Genomic DNA, 24,105 nt, shown 5'->3' with positions numbered 1-24,105 from the left:
TTCAATTTTTGTCACATAGTTTTAATTGGTAAACGAGGATGAACTTGTCTAACTTCAAAATCTTTTGCCAGCCATACAACTGTTGTAGAATTTATACTCTGTTACTAGGGTCACTTACATGTTAAGATAAATCTTCTGTAATAGCTCAGTAGTGATAGTAGATAGTAGTGCTCAATGCAAGTCTTTGTTGTTTCTGCATTTTATGTCAATGTAATCATTTTGTATTTTGTGTTACTTGTACAGTTTCATCAAATTTTTTTAAATTAATCTTTTTTTAAACTTTACTGCAAAAAGACAACAATCTTGCAGAGTGAAAAAAAAATTCGTCATTTTCTTTGTTTATTTTTTTATTTAAATTTACTGAATTTATATTTATTGCCAGTAATTTAGTATGGAGGAATTAATAAAGCACACAAAACAACAACAACGAAAAAAAAAAAAAAAAGCCTATATGATACATTTACATTATGGCTTATACTTAGTGGCTATTATTATTATTATTATTATTATTATTATTATTATTATTATTATTATTATTAATTATTAATTATTAATATTATTATGGCTTTGGCTATGGCTATGGCTATGGCTATGGCTATCCATAATCTGTTTAACACTATTTTCATTGAAGTGATGAGCCTGTCTCTGCATATAAATAATATCTAATTTATTTACAATAGTAAAGTATTGTATTTAATTAGGCTATCATACACAGTATAATAGGATTGAATTGGATTAGACTGGATTTGATTGGATTAACTGTCACTTGAACTTGCCTGGATAATGTGACAATGATGGCAGTAAAACAACCCACAGTAAAATGTAAAAGCATCTTTTTGATCCATCAGACACGTGGTGCTCTCTTATTGGAGTTGCACAGTGGCAGTCTCAGTACGACAATATGAAGAGGGCGAGAGAAACTGGTGCAACGATAGGGGAACCGAGTTCTTGAGAATATATCGGTTGACAAAATGATAAGCCTTATTAGGTCTAATGTTGTGTTATATAATGGATTGAAGAAAATTAATGTCAAATATAAATGTCCACATTTTTAAATGGAATTTATATTTTAGCCAAAGCACCATTGTGCATACTAGAACCCCCCTCTGAGGTACTTGGTACAGCCATATTGGCCGCGTCCAGAGCATCATTACCATTATTAGCTGCATTTCTTTCATTCATAAACGTGATCTAATCGGCTTAAATATCAGGCACTGGAATGACACTCAAAGCTCACACGCCATTTCTTTCTTTTGGGTTTGATAAATAAATCTGGAAAGAAACCTCTGGGGATGTTTCTTGTGCATGTCTTTCTGCTTCTGCTGGAGCCGAGCCTTTGGCGGCTGATCACAGGCAGCCCAACCGAAGAAAACACGCGCCGCAGCGGCCATGGCGAGCAGGGAGAACCAGGACACAACGAGCACCACAAGGATTCCTACAGCACTTTTGCTTCAGAATTTCTGGTGTCTAGATACCTTTCAGACGAAGGTATTACAACTGGCTTCCTAATAATCAGTCCTGCTGAGGAATGTATTTTGTCTTTTGGTGACTGTGCGACTTGTGGTGTTGTAGGCCTGGTAAAAAATAAATAGGAATCTTATTTCAAAGCCTACTCTAATCTTTTTTATCTCAAAGGACGTATGTCAGAATTTTATGAACATGTATATAATTTGGAGAAAATTTTTTCTGTGTGGCTTTGTGGTTTTGTGGTGTCGGATAGACACCCGTTCATTTTGGAAGCAGGTCTTTCAGCACCGCGGTCAGCACCCCTGACTGGGGATTAGGCCACGCCCCTATGCCTTACACAGAGTAGTAGTACAGGTTATTTACTAAGAAATACTAGTTTCTATTTCCCCTCGATTTAAACATTTCCATACACAATATTGTGCAAAGTTGTAGGCACTTGCTGTAAAGTTAGAATGCTGTTGGAAAAAAGAGAAGTGTTAATAGTTTATCAATTAACAAAATGGAAAGTAAATGAACATAAGAGAAATCCAAATCAAATCAATATTTGGTGTGACCACTGTTTGCATGCAAAACAGCATCAGTACTAAACAGTACTAAACAGTTTTTAAAGAAACTCGGCAGATAGGTTGTTCCAAATATCTTGGAGAACTAGCACAGATCTACTGTGGATGTAGGCTTCAAATCCTTCTGTCTCTTTATGTAAACCCAGACAGACTTGTGTGGACTCCTTGTTCTTCTCTATGTTGAAAATGGTTCTAAATAACATTGGCTGTATGTTTGCTGTTGTTGTCTTGGTGCACAATAAATTTGGGTCCATCAGACGCTTTCCAGACGGTATTGCATGGTGGATAAGTATCCGTCAATAATTTGTTATTCTATTTGGAGAAATGCAGCCCCAAATGTGCAAGGAACTTGGTGCTGCTGAACATATTGTGATGTTGATGGGATGTAAGCATGATGTGTCTTTTATCCACTGCATTAAATTTTCTTGGCTGACCACTGCATTTACGGTCCTCAAAACTGCCCGTTTCTTTGTGCCTTTAAAAAATACCCCAGTGTTCGTTAAAACCTTTGCCTGAGAGAGACCTTGCTGATGTAGTATAAATACCCTGTTTCTAGTTGCTGTGCTCAGTCTTGCCATGGTATATGACCTGTGATATGAAAATGTCTTCCACAACCTCACCTTAGTAGCAGAGTTTGGCTGTTCCTCGCCCACTAAGCCTCCAATTGACTCTGTTTCAGTTAATGACTGTTCTTAAACCTTAGCACCTGCTTGGTATAATTGGTTAATCATACACTTAAGTCTGATTCTACAAATCCCTGAATTTGTGCAAGTGTACAGTGTACAAAAGTAAGAACTGAAGTCAGACAGCATTGATCTAAAGCAGTGCTCCTCAAATTTTTTTGCATCAAGGACTGGTTTCAAGCAAGACGAATTTTTTCAAGGACTGGACCAGAGTGGGTGTCACTGTCACGGACACATGAGAGAGGAAACTGGAGCAGATGGTACACTTAACTAAGTGCTCCCTTAGAAGCTTAGCCAGTAGCATGGAAGCACAGGGAACAAGAGTGGTGGGAAGTCCGGGTGGTCTATGGTCGTAACTTGTAGATCAGACGGTAAGTGAAGGGGAATAGGAACCTTATAAAGGGGATGAGTAAATGGAGGACAGGTGTAGGTGATTAGTATGAGGAGGACAGGTGTAGGTGATTAGTAGGAGGGAGAGGCTGAGTGAGAGTGTGAGCATTGGAGGGAGGTGTGACTGGTGACTCCCTGACAGTCACACACAATAATATGCTAATTAAATTAATATTACATATTATATAATTTAAATAATAATTTAATGATTACATATTTAATTTAAAAAAGGAACTCGGCTTACCATAATGTAGAACCAGTTGGAGATAAATTTTTCAATGCATAGAAAAACATATTGCACCTACAAGTGCAGGGAATTGGCATAGTGTTTTTGTTTGTTTTTTTTAGAAACCACCCTGCAGACTGCAAAAGTCAATGAAAATAATTATTCTTTCTGTTCAGCTTGGTACCAAAGAATGCAGGCACAGTACAGTACAGCCCAGTGGTTGCGGACATCTGATCTCCATCAATTGACGTTATGAAAAAATATGGTTAAAGAAATATGCCTTGTCTATAAAAATATCTTAAACGATTATGGAGTGTACGAGACTGTTGACATTAATTACAGTCCAATCCATCCTTAAAGCGCCCCTTCTTAGTCCGGAATTTCGTGGAACCACCCAAGGGGTTGATGAGAAACCGTCCCTAACTGCACAGAGTGGCCTCCAGTCGAAGAGAACACTATCCAGAGGCAGGTTTGGACGAAGTGGGAAGATCCACGGAGGGGAGAGGGGCAGGTACAGTGGTCACTAGAGGCTCAGGAGCAAGTTTAACTCGACCGAGAGAGAGAGAGAGAAGAGGGTGACAGGAAGAAAAGGATATGGATTATTAAGTGTCCTTATTGTTGTATGAAAGTTAATGTCACTGTGCAGTTTGGACTCCGGCAAGACTCGCTGTGGCAGTATAACGAAAAGGGAGAACCAGAAGGTAATACAGACATGAGGGATCTCTGGGATAAGAGACAACCCACCACACCACCGTCAACAAACCTGAGTGAACGTGTGAATGTGAGGGGACGACAGCATACAAATATCCCAGTTCACCAAACACTCTATATCCATGTTCCCTCCAGATCTGAGCCTTTACCTAAGAAAAAAATCTACTGATCAAAGGCTTGACTGAATAAATATGTTTTCAACCCTGACTTGAAAACTGAGACTGTGTCTGAGTCCCGAACACTGATTGAAAGGCTGTTCCATTACTGTGGGGCTTTATAAAAGAAAGATCTGCCCCCTGCTGTAGTCTTCATTATTTGAGGAACCAACAGATAGCCAGCACCTTTTGATCTAAGTAGGCGTGGAGGATCATACTGGTACAGAAGTTCACTCAGATACTGCGGTGCGAGACCGTTAAGTGCTTTATACGTCAGTAGTAGTATTTTATAATCAATGCGAGATTTAATTGGGAGCCAGTGTAGACTGATTAATACAGGGGTGATGTGGTCATATTTCCTAGATCTAGTGAGGACTCTTGCTGCTGCATTCTGAACTAACTGAAGCTTATTAATGCACTTACTCGCACACCCAGACAGTAAAGCGTTACAGTATTCTAATCTAGAAGTAACAAGTATGGACTAGTTTTTCTGCATCCTGTAACGACATTATATTTCTAATTTTAGCAATATTTCTAAGGTGAAAGAAGGCGATCCTGGTAATATTATTCACGTGAGCCTTAAAGGAAAGACTAGGGTCAATAATAACACCAAGGTCTTTGACAGCCGTATACGCTGAAACAGAAACACCGTCCAGAGATGCTACGTACTCGAAAAGTTTGCTTCTAGCTGCATGTGGTCCTAGTAAAAGTACTTCTGTCTTATCTGAGTTTAGCAAAAGAAAGTTATCAAGCATCCACTGTCTAATGTCCTTTACACACTTCTCAACATTGTTAAGCTGATCGCTCTCATCTGGCTTTGCTGAAATATACAGCTGTGTGTCATCAGCATAGCAATGGAAGCGAATCCCATGTTTATGAATAATTTCACCAAGAGGCAGCATATATAAAGAGAAAAGCAGAGGGCCTAAGACAGATCCTTGAGGAACACCAAACTTTACCTCAGAGAGTGTGGAGAACTCACCATTTACATCAACAAACTGATAGCGATTAGTCAAATAAGACCTGAGCCAAGACAGAGCTGTTCCCTTTATTCCAACAACGTTCTCAAGTCTAGCAAGTAGTATAGTGTAATCAATGGTGTCAAAAGCTGCACTAAGGTCGAGCAAAACAAGTAAGGAGTAAAAACCCTGATCAGAGGCCAATAACAGGTCATTTACCACCTTAACTAGCGCCGTCTCTGTGCTATGATGGGGCCGAAATCCTGACTGATACATTTAAAAATTTTTATTCATAAGTAGGTGTGAGCATAACTGCTGTGCTACAACCTTTTCTAAAATTTTGGATATAAAGGGGAGATTTGATATTGGTCTGTAGTTGGACAGCTGACATGGGTCAAGGTCAGGTTTCTTAATAAGGGGGTGGATAACTGCCAGTTTCAAGGATTTTGGTACATAACCAGTGCTAATGGAAGAGTTTATTATTTTTAAAACAGGTTCAATTACCTCTGGAGTTATCTGTTTAAAGAATCTTGTAGGCAAGGGATTGAGAATGCAGGTTGATGATAACACTGCTCTTGACTCTAAGAACATTAGACTACTTATCAGCAGGAAACTGTTTAGGGCTGGCAAGATTGATTAAGGCAAATACAGGAGAATCGAAAAACAAAAATCTGTTTTAGTCTCCAAATACTCCAAATAAGATGAATTATGCTATTAAAGCTACAGTGCATCCGGGAAGTATTCACAGTGCTTCACTTTTTCCACATTTAATGTTATCGCCTTATTTCAAAATGGATTAAACTCATTATTTTCCTCAAAATGTTACAAGCAATACCCCATAATAACACAGTACAAATTTATAAAAAAATAAAAAATTAAAGAAATCACTGCCTTTGTTTAATACTTTGTTGAAGCATCTTTGGCACCAATTGCAGCCTTAAGTCTTTATGAGTTTGATGTTACAAGCTTGGTGCTCCTTTTTTTTGGAGGTTATTCACATTCTTCTTTGCAGAACCTCTCAAGCAGGTTAGATGGGAGCGTCGGTGCACAGCCATTTTCAGATCTCTCCCAGATGTTCAATCAGGTTCAAGTCTGGGGTCTGGCTGGGCCTCTCAAGGACATTCACAGAGTCATCCCGCAGCCACTCCTTTGTTACCTTGGCTGTGCGCTTAGTTTTGTAGTCCAGTTGGAAGATGAATCTTTGTGCCAGTCTGAGGTCCAGAGCGATCTGAAGCAGGTTTTTATCAAGGATGCTTTGATACATTGCTGCATTTATCTTTTCCTCGATCCTGTCTAGTTTTTGCCACTGAAAAACATCACCACAGCATGATGCCGCCACCACCATTTGTCACTGTAGGGATGGTATTGGTCTGGTAATGAGCAGTGCCTCGTTTACTACAGATATGATTCTCATGGTCTGAGAGTACTTCAGGTGCCTTTTGTCAAACCCCATATGGGCTGTCATGTACTGTTTACTGAGGAGTGGCTTTCATCTGGCAACTTTACCATACAGGCCTGATTGGTGGAATGCTGCAGAGATGGTTGTTCTTCTGGAAGGTTCTCATCTGGAGCTCTTTCGGAGTAACCATCGGGTTGTAGACCATCTGGGTGGCCCACTATAAGAAAAGTCCCAAGTTCTTCCATTTACAGATGATTGAGGCCACTGTGCTCTTTGGGACCTTTAATGCTGGAGAATTTTTTCTGTACCCTTCACCAGATCTGTGCCTCAATACAATCCCGTCTTGGGGTCTACAGACAATTACTTGTACTTCATGGCTTGTTTTGTGCTCTGACATGCACTGTTAACGGTGGAACCTTCTATAGGCAGGTGTGTGCCTTTCCAAATCGTGTCCAATCACCTTAATTTACCACAAGTGGATTCCAATCATGTTGTAAAAACATCTCATGGATGATCAGTGTCATTCTGAGTGCACTGTATATTATAGTATATAAACATATGCTAAACATATTAGAATGGCCTACTCAAACTACAGAGATTTTCTGAAAAAAGGTTTAGCACTTGCTTGCCTGAAGAATGTGATTTTGCTTCACCAGACCCTATGCATTCTATTGGTGAGGCTCCGACATACCCTATATAATAATTTGCAAATTATGCATATTCTCCAACAACGTTTGTTCAAGTTCTTTGGTATTTTGATTGAGCTCTTTCAAGCTTTTACACTATATGGCCAAATGCACATACATAGAACACTTGCTATCCCACCCACATGTGCGTTTTTTCCCCCAACAAAGTTAGAAGAATGTTGTGTAGGATGTCTGTATGTTGTAGCATTACAGCTTTATGTCACTGGCCCAGACCTGTTCCAGCATGACATTTCCCAATGCACAAAGAGAATGCTGACATTTTATTCCAAGGTTGGAATAGAGTTTCGAGAACCTTGATCCACTAAACTCTACTGAACCCCTTTGATATAAACTGCATATGATAACACCAACTGCATCCCAGGCCTCCTCACCCAACAACAGTGCCTGATTTCACCAGTGATGGACAGTTATGAAGTAAATGTAATTCATTGAATTAAGCAGTCATTTGTCTGATTTGTGTCACACAGGGTATCCTTTCCCAACTGCACCACCTGTTGACCCCTTTGCCCGCATTAGAGTCAGCGACTGTGGAGTAACGAAAGGCTGTATCAGGTGAACTTAATGTTTAAATTGTAATAAACTAATTATAGTAATTACAGTATATATTATATATTATATACTATATGTAATAAATGTATAGATTACATATGAGAGCATACTCCTACCATGGCAATCTTGAATTCTTAATTCTGATCATTCAGGGGATGTTGATGAAGTATACAGTATTTCGTTTAGCAGCTCTTACAGTAGCTCCAGCTGTAAGAATTAAACGAACGTAGTCATTCCAAGACATTGTAATGTATGGAAGATGCTCCACATATTTTATGGCTAATTTGTTTTCTGAACTTTCTACACCATGAAACATAACTGTACATGGATATATTTGTATTAATTGTCAACTTTCATGTTGTTATTTGGAAGTAATCTAATAGTAATCCAAATAAAATCATCACACCTTACTGTTTTTGGATTATTTTCTTCTTGGCAGCATACTTGAATGTTTTATTTCCTATATATCAAATTTTGTTTAAAAAAAACACATAAAATTGACTAAGTCGCTTTAGTTTATTCATTTTGTTTTTTATTCAGTTCATGTCACTAATGTCACTTAAATCTGTCAAAGTAATACATTTGAATAAATGATTGAACTCTGATAAGCAATATATAATTTTTGTCTCTTGAATGTGTGTGTATGTGTATAGGTATGGAAAGCCAGGCTGTGACGCGGAAACGTGCGAATATTTCCTGAGTTACAGGCGTATCGGCACAGATGTTGAGTTCGAGATGAGTGCAGACACAGACGGCTGGGTTGCTGTCGGCTTTTCTTCTGACAAGAAAATGGTATTTATAGAAGAAATGCTAATTAAAATGTGGATCTGAAATGAGCAAGGGCTTATATTACAGATTTACCCTTAATTTTTACACTAAAATGTTTGATCTTTTTGTATTTAGAGGCAATAATCCGAAAACTTGCAGATATTTCTTAATGTAAATAATGTAATAATGTAAACCCATGTATATGGATTAAAGAGAAATCATGGTGATAAACTGTAATTCCTCTCTCAGGGAGGTGATGATGTCATGGGCTGTGTCCACGATGATAATGGGCGTGTAAGAATCCATCATTTCTATAACGTAGGCCAGTGGGCCAAAGAGATCAGGCGAAACCCTGCACGGGATGAGGAGGGCCTCTTCGAGAACAATCGGGTGACTTGTCGCTTCAAGCGTCCGCTTTACGTGCCACGCGAGGAAACTCTAGTAGACCTGCATCTCAGCTGGTACTATCTGTTTGCCTGGGGACCTGCTATACAAGGTATATGTGTGTTAGAGGAGTAAAGCAATGCCATCATGCGGATCTGTGTGAAACTGTTGTATGTACTACTGTATATGTTTGCATGTATGTGTGTTTCTTCCTTATTTTTAATGATCTGTAAAATCTGGATCTTTCAGTTATTAGATGAGTCAAATAGTTGTTTTTGTGTTAGAGATTTGGCAGGCCAGGTTTTTAAAAGCCATTCATGCAGTTGTTGTGTTTGTGCCTGTCCACAATATTTTTGGTGGCCTAATTTATTAAAAAAATGCATCATGTATTGCTTTATATCATGCCAGGCTTCATATCTGAGCACCCATAGGACAGTAAATTCTTCCATCTTGCCTGACTGTTTTGTTGTGTTATATTAATAATTTGTAAAACTGCCCATTTTGTCTCAAGTGTCTTTTTATGTTACTTTCCCCTTCTCCTAAAAGCCTTTTTAAAAGTGGGGTTTGTAACAGCATACCTCTACTCTCAACCAGATGTTATAGGAACTTCCCTACTACCTACAAAATACATTCACCATCCACTTTGATAGGAACATCGATACACCTGCTCACTTATGCACCTTTTCAATCATTGAACCCTGTGGCAGCAGCACAATACATACTATCATACAAATACAGTTTGAGAGCTTCAGTTAAAGCTTACATCAAACATCCAAAATTGAATGAAGAGCTTTATGAATTTTCCTATTAAAGTGGATGGTGTGTGTATATTCGAATACATTATCTGCATAGTTACAAATAATGCATTCCTGTTTGGTTACATCTCTATTGATAGGTGCATATACAGTATGTATGTCTCATAGTTACTAGGTTATCCATAACTTTAAGGCAATCAATATTTGGATATTACTCCACTCTACACAGAATTGGCATCATTTTTGCAATTTCAGTATCGCACCACATATTTGTCTGTGCTAACCTTCCTGTCTTTATTTTTCCCCAGGTTCCATTACGAGGCACGACTTCGACAACCCTCCGGTGTCTGACCACATGATAAGCATTTATAAATATCAGGACATTTTCATGCCCGCTACAGCCTACCAGACGTTTTCCTCCCCATTCTGTCTCCTGCTGATTGTGGCACTCACATTCTACCTGCTAATGGGAAGCCCATAACCATGATGACATACTAGTGGGAGACATGATCTCACCATGAAATCAGGCAGGGATTGTTATTATGAATTAAAAGCATTAGAGACAGGCAGCAATAATAGAGTAATAATAATACTAATAATACTAATAATAATAATAATAATAATAACAAATCTATGTATTGAAAATAACAGGAAGAGCCAATCATCTGCAGCGAGCTAGTTTTATGCAGTACAGACACAGTAGTAGGAAGAAAGCTATATTGCTATAAAACATATTAATCAAGCTCAGAGTTCATAGAGATGACATGTCTTAGCTTTTTTTTCTCACAAGTATTTCTGGTATACTTAGATACCAGATACGTTGTTGTATTTCTTCATGGCTTGTCAAATCGAGTGCCAAATACTGTATATGCAAGTGCCAGTTTGTTCACAATAGCATCACAGTTGCTTCCAGTATCACTAGGAGTTTCCAGAGAGAAAAAAAATACATCAGTAACTTTTGACAAAGAATTAGAAGCAGCTATTAGTATTACAGCAGACATGTCTAGAATAATGACTGGGTAACAGACTGAAGTCCTTTATAGTATCTAATATTATGGCAGTGAAGCCTAGTCTGCTATCTTTTGAGAGATGAATTTGAACTTTAAGCCCACATACAGATGGCATACATACAGCCGCAACACAAGCCAGCCGCACGACAATAGTATTAGCAACTGCGAACCATCTGAAGCATGCCAGCATTTTCTGAACCAATTGGCAGACACAAGTCTCTTCACTCGGGTGTGTCTGGTTTTATGTGCTATTTTGACTTTATATTTTTCTGTAACATTTATTTATATTCTACATAAATGGTCGACACCTTATTTTGCATTTACTAACTCAGTGTTTATCTGCTACTGATATCTCATTATTAAACAGTGTAGACCACCCTGGCTGTTTGTTTATCGTTTCCAATGGATTAATTAAGGAGTAAAATACAAATGTTTTATTAATGTTTAATTGAATTAATGTTATAGGAAAATAATTCAATACAGGGTGATGTGATCCAGGCAGCCTAATGCAATGCTACATTATCACACAGATCACCTCAGATTTGAGTGGGTTTTTTTCATTAGTGAAATTCATTGGACATTTCAATTAATATATTTCATGTCATTACTTGAAATATTATACATTATTACTTACAATTTTTCCCCTAGGTTCCCTGGTGGTCTACTAGTTAGGATGCGGCACTCTCACCGCTGCGGACCGGGTTTGATCCCCGGTCAGGGAACCAACCCCAGCCACTCTTAGTGCCGGTCCCAAGCCCGGATAAATGGGGAGAGTTGCATTAGGAAGGGCATCCAGCGTAAAAACATGTGCCAAATCAAACATGCGGATCATGAATACGGATGATCAACTGTGGTGACCCCTAATGGGAGAAGCTGAAAGAAAGTTTACTTACAATTTTTCCCTCTCTGTTGGTTGAAAAAAGACAAAAATGGCAAAGTCGCATTACAAATTTTTATTGTTATACACAGTGGCAGGTCAACTCAAGTAGTGATTGGTAATCCAACCATATACAGTACAGTACACGGTGAAAAGAAAATGTTCTCCCAGGGGAAAAAGGTGCTACATAAGACACCGTAATCAAAAATACAAAACACAGAAATACACAAAACTAACCAGGGCACTACATAAGGTGCACATAGGCAACATTTAATGGGAAAAAAAACATAATACAGTAAAGAAGTTTAATATTAACCATAATTTATTTCCAGTGTAAATGGATTGATGGTGCTGTGGGTGTGATCTTGCATAGACTTTTGGTGGTCTATATCTTGCTGATTTGGTAGTCAAATTTCCAGCCATTGCATGAGTGCGAGGGAATGTTCACTCAGGCAAATTTTCTGACTTTGCTCACCAATATACACGGGACATTCCAAAATTCTTAACGTGAAAAAACGCTTAATGTGGCTTAATGTGATAAATCAAACCGAATTTTATTTAAAAAGCACATTTAAAATCAACCTTGGATGGCCAAAGTGCAGTACATAACTTACTTAAGTAAGTCAGGTGTGTCAGAGAAGTATGTGAGGGTGGTGCAGGACATGTATGAGGACAGTGTGACAGCAGTGATGTGTGCAGTGGGAACTACAGACTGGTTCAAGGTGAAGGTTGGACTGCATCAAGGATCAGCTCTGAGCCCTTTCCTGTTTGCAGTGGTGATGGACAGGTTGACGGCCGAGGTCAGACAGGAGTCTCTGTGGACTATAATGTTTGGGCCTGGAGAGCTGGAGGTACACCCTGGAGAGAAGGGGAATGAAAGTCAGTTGGAGTAAGACAGAGTACATGTGTGTGAATGAGAGGGAGGGCAGTGGAGTGGCGCGGTAGCAGGGAGAAAAGGTGTAGAAGGTGGAGGAGTTCAGGTTCCTGGGGTCAACAGTGCAAAATAATGGAGAGTGAGTTAGAAAAGTGAAGGTTAGAGTGCAGGCAGGGTGGAGTGGGTGGAGAAGAGTGAAAGCAGGAGTGATTTGTGATAGGATATCTGCAAGAGTGAAAGGAAAAGTTTATAGGACTGTGGTGAGATCTGCGATGTTGTATGGTTTAGACAGTGGCATTGAGTAAAAGACAAGGAGGTGCAGCTGGAGGTAGCAGAGCTGTAGGATGTCTAGAGACAAGGTGAGGAAAGCGCGATTGAGATGGTTTGGACATGTGCAGAGGAGGGACATGGGGTATATCAGTAGGAGAATGCTGAGGATGGAGCCACCAGGAAGGAGAAAAAGAGGAAGACCAAAAAGGAGGTTTATGGCTGTAGCTAGGGAAGACATGCAAGTGGTTGTTTTGAAAAAGGCAGCTGTAGAAGACAGAGTAGTATGGAGACGGATGATCCGCTGTCTAAAGTTTTTTTAAAAGCTGTCTAATCACATTAAGACACTTTAAGCATTTTTCATGTTAAGGATATTAGTATGTCCCCACAAACACATAACCAGCAATGCTTCATCTTTTGCTTTATTAGTGATGCCTTTTAATTGACAAAAGACTATTATTTTTGTATTGTATTTAATAGAATGTTTTTTTTAATCAACAAGGTCCTACAACTATGCATTGACTACAGTGTCCTCATCGGGAAACACATCGGGAATACACTGTCTACAAGCGAGTCGGTTCATTCAAAAGAGCCGATTGAAGAGAGTCGCTGGGATCACATGCAGCCCAACACTACATTACCCAGGGTGCGCGGGGAAAAGCTACGTCAGATTTTTTACCCACCCGTCCGCAATTCCTCGCGTGTGTTTACGGTAGAGAGCAGCAGGCAGGAGTGCAGAGCAGTGTACGAGCACTGAGAATAGGGCAAGGATCATGGCAGAAGCAGAGAGTCCGGATCTAGACGAGGATCCGGTGACTCCTGGGGGTCGTGCGGCTCGCGTTCCCCGGGTGTCGTTTGGGGAGCCGGGACAGGCCACTTTCGGTGTAGTTGGCCATCTATTTGGTCAGCAGCCCTCTCTAAAGTTCGACAAGAACATCAAGCAGGCCTTCTACAACACGGGCGCCATGATCTTCGTGGCGATCTGTTGCGGCGCCGCGGTGCTCGTCTACTTCATCCTGGAGGCGTTCCTGCGGCCGCTGCTCTGGGCTGTGCTCTGCGGCACCTTCCTGCACCCGTTCAAGCACTCCCTGGCGCGCGTGGGACGCTCGTGGCTCGGCGGGCTCCAGGCCAGCGGCACGCCCATCGTGCTGGGAACGCTGCTCGTGCCGGTGCGCTGCGTGAACCATGGGGTCGAGGCGCTGGGCGCGCTGCTGCTCGACCGCCTCAAGATGCTGCTGGTGATCGGCACCGGCGCGCCGCTCCTTTACTTTTTCTACATGACATGGAGCATCATCGGCATGCAGGCTGTCCTCCAATACCTGTGTGACGTCATATACCACGTGCTCGACTGGTTCAGCGCTGTCTGGGTGAGAAGGGCTTGAACACACTCCCACCCCTCCTCATGGCAGGGGCTGTCACTGCCCTGATGTAGAACCAATCAATAGGTCTCTTAAAAGCATTTATCCTCAGATCAGCCAATCATGAGGGCAATCCATAAAATCATGATGATGAGACCAAGAGCTTCTGCTTAAACATCAGATTATAAGGGGTTTATTTATCCCACAGTGGGGAAATTTCTCAGAGCAGGGTCAGTGATGATACAGGGTTAAGGGCCCAAGAATGGCAGCTTGTAGTGATGGGAAGATCGGATAATTTTCGTTACGTCGCTCTTTTTTTTTTTTTTTTTTGAGTCTTTTAGGTGATATTGTTCCTTTTGATGAGAAATAAAATAAAATGTTACATTTTTAATAAACAGATCCCAAGACGTCTACATACACAAACTTTGATAGTTCAAATAATAAAAATATTGTCATATTTTGCAGCCAAGGGCAAATTATGAAAGACAGAATGAGTAGCTCACCTCATATCCTGTAGTCCGTGTGTTTAGTTCTTTTGTCACGTGACTCCCATAATTATTGTAACAATAATGTCAAGATGAATTGCATTGTGTAGCGTCTTGTAACGTTGATGTCAAGATTCAGACCAAAAACATGATCTATTGCATTGTGTAGCGTCTATGAGTCACGTGACAAACAAGGACCAGAGGATTCATGAGATGAACTACTTGGTTCTGTTTCCTGTGTAATGAACTGCATAGTGTCTATGGGAGTCACGTGATAAAAGAACGAACGACTGGGAACAGAGCATTCATGAGATTAACTGCTCAATTCTGTTTCCTGTACATACCATGCGGAGATGCTTTGCTCATGTGTGTCCAGAAGAAAATGAACGACTCATTAATAGCATCTTGCCGATGCTGGGGCTTAAAAAATTGGCACATGTACAGCATAGAGCACAGAGGGTTAATAACCCTGCTCAGAGGACCAAGAGTGGCAGCTTATCGATACCGGGGCTTGAGCCACTGATTGGCTTGAACTTTCTTTAACCACTGAGCTACCACTTCCCCATGTGCCGGTGTGTCGTTGCAAAAAAAAAAAAAAAACACAGCACTTTTCTCATCTTTATCTATGCATACTGTAGCCTCAAATTCCTGTTCTTGGAGGATGTTCACGAGTGTATGCTAGTGTAATGATCTGCTGTTGTAAACGATCTACTTCAGGGGTTCATGGATTGTATATAGTTTGAGATGCTTTTGACACTCACATTGACACCCACTGAATGTTTTTTGTTTTTCTCACCACTCTGTGGAATGACCTACATGTAGACATACAAAAACTTAGTACAAAAGGGTAGATTTATAACCTCTGTGTGTTTACAGATCCAATACACTGTAGTGGCTGTGCTTCTGTAACACACTGTCATCTGTGATACATTGAAACTTTACTCATTATTCCTTGTATTGTAGAACTGATAAAAATCAGGATGAGGGTTCACTGTTGACAGTCGCATCAATTTATTTGTTTTATTTTGGATTTGTGAAGACCCAAGACCAACAGAATGGTTTGAAGGTGTGAGGCTGGGACTGAATTCCCTCTAGCCCAGTCTGTAGATTCATGCAGTGATGTTTTTTTTATTGAAACTAGATTCAATCTCCACTTGAGTTGCAACTGAATTTTTATCCCCGCTTCACTGCCACATCTGTAACACATCATCAATAGTGATTAAGGAAGGAGAACATAAAATCCAGTTGTGGGTGTAATTCAGAAGTGCCCATACCTTTTTTTTTTTTTTTTTTTTTTTTTGTGGAGGAACAAAAATCTTTGATTGATTTGTGGCCTGAAAGTTATTGGCTGCAATTGTTTCATTAAAATGAAGTTATGGGTCACTTTTATAACTTTTTTTAATAACTATGAATGCAGTTTTTTTTTAATTCTAGTACAATGAAACTTGTAGTACAAAGAGAGACAATAGAGTTGATTGTAAAATTTAGTGACCTCTTATGAGAGACATGAAACTGTTCTTTATTTTCCAAAGGTTTTTCCTCTTCTCATATATGGCATGGTTGGTTAAATCAAAGGTCACCAGGGGTCAACTTTGGCTCATGAGCTTTAGTTTGGGCATCTCTGGTGTAATTGATGTGAATGAGTGAAAACTATTTTCTTTCTCCCCTAAAATGAAATCGATTAAACATATTCTATAATTCTTTAAGTACAAATGACATTAAATAGTGAATGATTAATGGGTTGTGCATTAAATCTTCTACTTTTCTCGATTTTTCTATTGATCTTGTTTGGTATTAAGAGCAAACCTGTCATGAAGTTAAGAAAACATAATACATTTGTAAACATGAAGTTATTAGTAGCGTGTGGTAATTTTGCCCTCGGCGATCTGGATGACTACCAATTTACACAACATGCTGAACATGTTATAGCATGATGTTAAGAAACTATGTGGACAAAAGTTTTTGGCCTTAAGATTAGTATATGCTTTTAGAACCTCCAATTCCACATTTAGTTCTTATTTACTGTTATAATAACTTCCACTCTTCTGGGAAGATGTTCAACTAGATTTAGGCATGTGCTTGTGGAGATTCGTGCTCATTTAGCCACGAGGGCTTTAATAAATTCAGGTACTGATGAAGCTGAGGAGGCCTGAGGTGAAGCTAGCATTCCAATTGATCTTAAAGGTGTTCAGGATATCAAGATCTTCTGCTCCAACACATGAAACCATATCTTTTCATGGAGCTGGCCTTGTGCACAGGGGCATTTTTCATAAAAAGAGAATTTCATGCTACCAGTCAGCAGAAAAGTGATTAAAAGTCATTTCCAATACCTTTGTCTATCTATTGTAGCAGTAGTTGAACAGAATGTCCTCAATATAACTCTTCGTTTTGGTCGATTTACTGACAAATTTGAAATATCACTTTTTTTTTTTAAATGTCAGGAAAATTCTTCCATTTTTCCATTTTGCTCTTATCATAATCCATATTATTACCTCACGTGATTATAGTCTGTATGAATGCAAACGTGCTCATGTCAAATTCGTATTGACTGACATTGAAACATTCATGTATAAAATTCTGATCTTCTCTCTCTTGCCCAGGTCGGAACATTAGTGATGGGTTATGTGCTGGCTGTGGTGTTTAAGTGGACACCAGGGATGGAAGGTTACCTGCGTGCCATGTCGGTGCCCATTTGGACTGTTCTTATATTCTACTTGGGTAAGCCTGCAACAGTGACAAATATGTATAAATTAGATAAAGCAGTTTATCATCAGGATGGAAAGTCATGTAATGAGCCAGTGAGCTTCCTGAAGTTCAGGAGCTTTGGAACTGTAAACACATACCAGACGTACTTTCATGCCCGAACCACTTAATAGTCCTTACTGATTGTTAGCATATTTATTACTGGGCAAAGAAAAGCATTGCTGCTTATTTCCCTTGGTGACATGATGGGACTGACACATTAATCTTTTATAGAGAAGAGAGCAGAAATCATCATGAACTTTAGCCATAATGCTGTCCTTTGTCTTATTAACAGGCCCAAATTCATCACTGTGGTTTGTTGCCACCAACACATACATATCCTCTGTGTCATGACTAACCACTCCTCACACTGTTTACCATTTCTATATTATCTTTTTCTTTCTTTCTCACTTTCTTTCACCCTCTGACACTCTCCTTCTCACATTCACATACGCTTAAGTTCATGAATATGCTCTTATATTTGGCCGTATCTGGATGCAGGACTGTGTTTTCTAGTTCTAGAGCAGACCAGTTGATTTGAAAACCAACCAATTGTTACAAAAAACTGCACAATATCTCAAATAATGCATTTTAATATCCATTTTACATGGTGCACCTGTCAAACAAATCAGTTGCTACTATAGAAATGATAAGACTGCACAAATATAAACACTTACTGCCAGTGCAAGTTATTTTACTTCAGTTGTGTGTTTAGTGTCCAGCATGTTTTTCGTTGCAGTGTCTCTAACAGGAGCCTGGCGTGTGCCCATGTTTGTGCTAGCGGTCATTCTGCTAATAGTGGGCTCTCAGGAGAAAGCACCGGTACCGGGAAAAGGTGAGGAAACAAAGAAGTTAGCATTGCTGTCATGAATCTAGTGAAGTAAATACCAGTGGAGGAATAAATGCATGTCTTGTCATTTAGGGGAACTACCAGGACAGGTCCTTTCCTTTGCTGCCAACACCATCTACATGGCCATTACCTGCAGTAACCACCATCCTGTGTCTGAGAATGATGAAGCAAGAGATACAAAAACACAAACTAACACTAACAACCAAGGTAAAAGAAAATACACACACATATGCACATGATCATGCTACACCTGTTTAGATTTTATATATATATATATATATATATATATATATATATATATATATATATATATATATATATATATATATATATATACACACAAAATTCACTGTTCGGTACCTCGCGGTTTGGTTCAATTGAGTTTTTAATTAACGCTGTTTATTATTATTAACATTTGTGATCAAAATTTGCAGTTTACATTTTTGAAACAAGTTTAAATGAATAGGATGTAGCCTTGATGTGACAGTATATTGATCATAATTTATATATAGTTTTTAAGAATTTATAGAATACCAGTTTTAGTCCACTGGAACAGCAGTATCATTATATTACAGCAGCAGATATACACAAATGTTAGCTCATGCAGCTCTGCCCCATAATATGATTGTTGTTTCGATGTTGAACCGGCGTTTCTTTCTGCGTACATGCAGATGACTCTAAAATGAACGAGGTTTTCACCACACCGCTGCGGCCCCGTCCAAATTTCCAGAGTCTTATGCACAAGGAGAAAGCCAGCGATATCTATTTTGTGCTCCTGGTGTGGGCCATCGTACTGTTGCAGATCTGGCTCAACCTCTGGATTCTACAGCTGTTACCCATCCCCTTTGCTGGTAATCTGTTTCTTTTGAGTATATAATAGATGGACCATATCTGATATTTATATATATATTTGCATTTGAAAAAGAATGTGTGTATTTGTTTATAAATATACATGTATAAATTGTTTGTGTGTGTATGTATTGCTCTGACAGTGTGGGTAATAAAGAGGTTGGTGGTGCATTTTGGGGTGAAGAAGTTTGCGGAGAGGACATTAGCAGCATGGTGGGTGGTCCTGGAGAGTTTTCTCAGAGACAGAAAGGATGCACTGCTGCCTGGACCAATTAAAGGCCTCGCACAGTTTCTACTGCGGGTTGATACCAAGGTAACACCTCTACCGGCACTACTTACAGAGGCATCATTACGTTTACCTGACGAAATCCGTCATGACACGTACATAATGCACGTTTTAGCTGCTGTTCTTCTAAATCAATCGACACCGTCTGACCAATCAGAATCAGGATTATTAGGTGTTAATGATGTTTATATAGTTTGTTGTTTCTTTCCTACTACAGTCTGGATCAGTAATTTCAATTGTGTAATGTGTAGTTGTGAAAAAATTCATGGACTTCATCATAAGCATCAGTGTACAGATGATCCTGCAGTGTGAGCTTTGCTTTTAAAGTAGACCTCATGTTTCTGGCCTAGTTTGTTACTTCTTTAGTTTCTCTGGGTTTTGAAGAGACAAATCATTGTCCAATAATATACAATATATAGACAAGTTTTGGACACCTGGACATTAAATTCATTAAATTTTTTAAAAAATGCTAGTCCACATTTAATTCCACTTTTCAGAAGAGATGTTCCACTAGTGCTTGTGGAGATTTGTGCTTATTCAGCATTTAGCAGGTATTGATGTAGGTGAGGAGGCCTGGGGTGCAGTCAGTGTTCCAATTCATCCCAAAGGTATTCAATAGGGTTGAGGTCAGAGCTCTATAGCAGGCCTCACAAGATCTTCCACACCAACCCGTGTCTTCATATATTCATGAGTTTGCTTTATGCACGTGGCCATTGTCATGCTGGAGCAGGTTTGGGTTTTTAAGTGAAGGGAAGATTTTATGCTACTTCATCAAAAGACATGCTATACAATTGTGTGTCCTAATACTTTTGTCCATATAGTGCATAGCAGCAAGTCAATTTGGTCTCAATGTGTAAAATGGGCAATATTTTTATTTAGATATATAAAAGGGTGTTTGTTATGGATCTTTTTTATGTGCATTTCTTCTTAATTTGATTCGGTACCTTCATCACTATGCAATGTGGATCTTTCCCTTATTTCCCTCCTCCAATCCTGTCCTGGTCTCTTGTTGCCTGAAAAAAACAAAACATGTTGATGTTTGCTGCTTTCCTGCACTCTTATTGGTTGTTTCTAATAACACTTTGTCTCTCTGTCTCCCTCCTCAAAGCTCTGGCATTGGCTTAACAAGCAGGTAAATGGTTTGCACTAGCAAGAGTGGGAGAGAGACAAGGGAAAAAAACCTAACATAAAAATAACATAAAGGAAGAGCCAAAGTGGGACAGTGTGTACAAGTAGAGGCTTGGACTGATGCTTTCTTTTATTCCCATTCACCATCATCCCTCCATCTTTCTGTTCCCAGCTGAGCTTGTAGGCTTATGTTTGTTTTTTGTTGATGTTTTTTTTGTGTGTATACTGCTTTTATTCTGTGGAAGAGACCGAAAGCTTGTCCTGTCAGGTTACACTGCAAATATTTGGCATTAACCTTTCCCAGTAAAGAAACGGAACCGATGAGCTTTTGGTCTTTTCCGCACATGTGGATGTGTGTGGGCTTGGGTGGCTTCAGTGTGTGTGAGATGCATGGAGAGAAACCTAGATTAGACATGTCAATAGCAGGTTATTGCAGTATTATCAAAACACAATGTTATTCAATATAGAAACTACCACCACCATGTTTCCAAAAAAACAAACAAACAAAAAAAACGGAATATTTTGAAATCTTGACATATTTTGTGTACCGGACGGGTAGAACGTAAATTTTGATAGCACGCACTAATTAGTTAAACCTAAAGAGGTAAAATTGGAGAGGTGGGCAAATCGATAGCCAACAAACCTGAGGCTAGATTTCATGTATGGACTATTCTTGTTATTACTCATACACTATTCATTCACTTCACATAACTTCAACTTTACACACTTCACAATAAAGTGACGGACCTCCGAGCTGTAATTATAGCTTAAACTAGTCGATTGGGATCCTATGACCTGCTACACTGCATACATCAGCTGATGCTATCTGAGACCTGACTGCCGGTCGAAAGTTTGTTACTAGTCGTTTACAAAATAACCTTTCAGAATGTGGAAGCCTACAGAAACCAAGCAAAATGATATCTAGATCAAGGCTGTTATCACTCAGTTAGTTTGTGGTTAAACATGTTGAGAGAAAATAAAAAGAACACATTAGCATATAGCTGAAACTTGTACCAGTGATTAGCTGAATTTTTGCTGAGGGCACAAACACTACCAGTGCCACATAATCCTACACTCATTTGTTTTCTTTACTCTGAATAAATGTGCTTAACTAGCTAGCTAGCTGGGCATACATTATTCCATTGATACTTTTCCAGACACAGTGGAGCTTTTTGTTAGCTAGTGGAAGGCTAGCTAATACATTGATCATGTGTCTAGTAATAGTGAAAGAAAAATCATAAATGGATAGACATGTAGTGTAGTGGGAATATTGTATTGGCACATGCCTGAATCAGACAGATGGTGTGTGTATAGTTTTGGAGTGTGTCCTGGCTGGGGGAGGACTTTTTCCCCCCGGGAGTTGGCCCTGGGTGTTGCTATTTTGGGATGCATCACTTGGGGAAAGAGAAGCTTGTTGTCATGGGTTCTTTATTTTATTTTTATTTTATTTAAAAGAATGCATTTACCCAATGCAATTCCAAGTAGTAAAACTAGCTGCAGCTGAATGCATAACATTTAATCCAACTAATAACTAATGAACGATTTTTGCAAATTCACATACTAATAATGTGGATTATTATTATTACCATTTCCAGAGAAGTTTCATAATCATAGTTGGGACACACAGTAATGAGGATCTTTTCCCTCATATCTTTTATGTAACTTAAATACAGTAAGTTGTGCTATAAATAACATCCATTTACATATTATTCATTTTCTAGGCACAAACAAACAGCACCTTTTTCTTCACATTTCCTCCTTAGGGGAAAACCTTTATATTTAAAAAGTAAAATATATAACAAGAAATATAACAGTCACTGCTTTTAAAGTACACTGTCAGGACACTGGCCTGCATGAGATTGAATCAATTCTGAGCTCAGCCTCTCGTTAACACCCTGAGAGAACATGGCATTCCCCAAAGTGCAGTGTCAGATATAGAACACTCACCCCTGGTTTGGTCTGGTCAAGGGAACAGATGGTGTAGAAGGGCACGTTAAGGTCTTGGCATGTGGCTTTGGCAAATTGTCATCAAATGCCAGCTTTTTACACACATTTCAATCCTGTGAATTCTCGGCTTATCATCCCGAATCATGCTACATATCACTAACAATTCATACATCAAAGTTGGGCAGTGATGAGATCTAATTATCCACATGACTAAACTAGACATAGGAACAGGATTAGAAGGCCAGAGATGAAACCATTTTGCTACAGGGTGCACAGAGAAACCTGGTCTGCTGTCAAAGTAGTGTTTATTATCTGTAACACTTCTCTATATCTGTCGACCACTTCCTGTTTAGCAGAACCGGAGTTTACAGAATCACTCCAAGTTTAACGCCTGCTGGCTCTGCAACATGAAAAGGTTTGAATGTACACTTCCAGAAAAAAATGTTTGGGTGTTAAAATTGTTCTATTTTCAATCACTCAGTGACTCTGAATTTTGAAATTTCAGAAACTACGGACCTCTGAAAAAGTTTTCAGTAGAGTTTACACAGGATGGTGCGAAAAACAAAAAACATCTAAAGAAAATGTCTACATTTATATAATAAAAAAAAAAATTTATCATCACATGAAAAGTGCTTTTTTTTCCTCCAAAAATCAACTATTAAAATATATTATAAAATGTATAATTATATTATAATATTATAAAATACTAATTTAATTTGCTTGGTAAAAGCCAAGATGTCTTATTGTTTTAATTGACTGATTAAATGTATGAATTTGAAAATTGCTTTAGAAAGTTACAAAAATGTCAAATAAAAACCATAAAAGTAAAAAATTAAATATATATTCTCTAAAAGCTTGGATCTAGAAGAGTTGTCCAATCCAGGTACAACCTGTTACGAGAGAACTAATAACCCTTTATCTAAGAGTGTACCAAATTGGCGACCTCGTCAACAAGCATGTATACTGCAAAACTTTAGGAACAGAAGCCGTTTTTTGATTTTTGGTCTAAATGTACCCACTCTAGCTGGCTACTGATTGGCCAAGTGGTTCCTCAGGGTGGTTCATTGGTTGGAGAGAGGAAGCAGGTTTCTCTTTGTGCTCACACCCACTTGATGTTTCAGCACATACATTTGCCAGAAGTTAATCTTTATATTTTTTCCTCTCTTGTTTATTTACTTCCCTTCCAGATGATCATATGGTTGGAGAAATCCTTGGATAAACTGATCAGTATCTTTATCATCTTTCTCCTGGTCACAGGGACACTCCTCATGGCTCTCTTGCTCACTGCTATGGTATATATCTTGCAAAATCCAGAAAAGAAATAGACAAATTGAAATGAATTTAGAATTAATTTCATTGCCTTAAAATAAAAATGTTTCTTTTGCCTGATTGAGATTTTACACATTTCTTTTTAGGTGCATCATGAAAGCGCTCATATTATAGAGGTCACCAGCAACCTGATCAACGAGACTCTTGCCAACCATCCTGAGTGGGCCAAGTAAGTCAAATGACAACGCATACATGCACGGAAACATGATGCAGGGTCTTTATGAACTTTTCTATGTGTATGTGTGTGTCACAGCTGGCTTCCAGAGGCTCGTGTTGTTCAGAAAGCTCTAAACTCTGCCGCCACAAACGTGTACCAGCATGGGAGAGAGTGGATAACTCAAAAGGTATCAGTCTTTGCCCAGCTTTCTGTACTGTATCACTGAGACA

General features: G+C 39.0%; 2 protein-coding genes across 4 annotated transcripts in view; both read left to right on the top strand.

The window, feature by feature from the left end:
- Positions 1-1,139: 1,139 nt before the first annotated feature.
- frrs1l (ferric-chelate reductase 1-like) lies at positions 1,140-11,105 on the top strand. Its single transcript, XM_083530048.1, has 5 exons — positions 1,140-1,488; positions 7,728-7,812; positions 8,463-8,601; positions 8,827-9,073; positions 10,025-11,105. Exons 1-5 carry the CDS (start codon positions 1,293-1,295, stop codon positions 10,195-10,197), a joined length of 840 nt encoding a protein of 279 aa, XP_083386174.1. The 5' UTR covers positions 1,140-1,292; the 3' UTR covers positions 10,198-11,105.
- A 1,123-nt stretch (positions 11,106-12,228) lies between these two features.
- The window catches only part of tmem245 (transmembrane protein 245), a 31,757-nt gene continuing 19,880 nt past the window's right edge, over positions 12,229-24,105 (top strand). For 2 of the 3 annotated variants that reach the window (XM_083529892.1, XM_083529894.1), the window contains exons 1-10: positions 12,229-14,111; positions 17,188-17,305; positions 18,069-18,164; positions 18,252-18,386; positions 18,851-19,030; positions 19,172-19,341; positions 20,423-20,446; positions 23,577-23,681; positions 23,805-23,887; positions 23,972-24,062. In XM_083529892.1, coding sequence (XP_083386018.1) covers positions 13,518-14,111; positions 17,188-17,305; positions 18,069-18,164; positions 18,252-18,386; positions 18,851-19,030; positions 19,172-19,341; positions 20,423-20,446; positions 23,577-23,681; positions 23,805-23,887; positions 23,972-24,062 — 1,596 coding nt within the window. In that variant the 5' untranslated portion in view covers positions 12,229-13,517. The remainder of the gene's footprint in view (positions 14,112-17,187; positions 17,306-18,068; positions 18,165-18,251; positions 18,387-18,850; positions 19,031-19,171; positions 19,342-20,422; positions 20,447-23,576; positions 23,682-23,804; positions 23,888-23,971; positions 24,063-24,105) is intronic. The other variant, XM_083529893.1, reaches the window with a different exon arrangement.

Source organism: Silurus aristotelis, assembly GCF_946808225.1.
Source record: "Silurus aristotelis genome assembly, chromosome: 25".
In the NCBI taxonomy this organism is placed as follows: domain Eukaryota; kingdom Metazoa; phylum Chordata; class Actinopteri; order Siluriformes; family Siluridae; genus Silurus; species Silurus aristotelis.
Note: the sequence above shows the minus strand (reverse complement) of the source record. Positions and strands in the feature narration are given on the sequence as shown.

Coding starts and splice junctions, on each gene's coding strand:
- frrs1l (XM_083530048.1), top strand. CDS start 1,293: ATGTTTCTTGTGCATGTCTTTCTGCTTCTGCTGGAGCCGAGCCTTTGG. Junction 1,489..7,727: donor TAGATACCTTTCAGACGAAG/GTATTACAACTG, acceptor TGTGTCACACAG/GGTATCCTTTCCCAACTGCA. Junction 7,813..8,462: donor GTAACGAAAGGCTGTATCAG/GTGAACTTAATG, acceptor GTATGTGTATAG/GTATGGAAAGCCAGGCTGTG.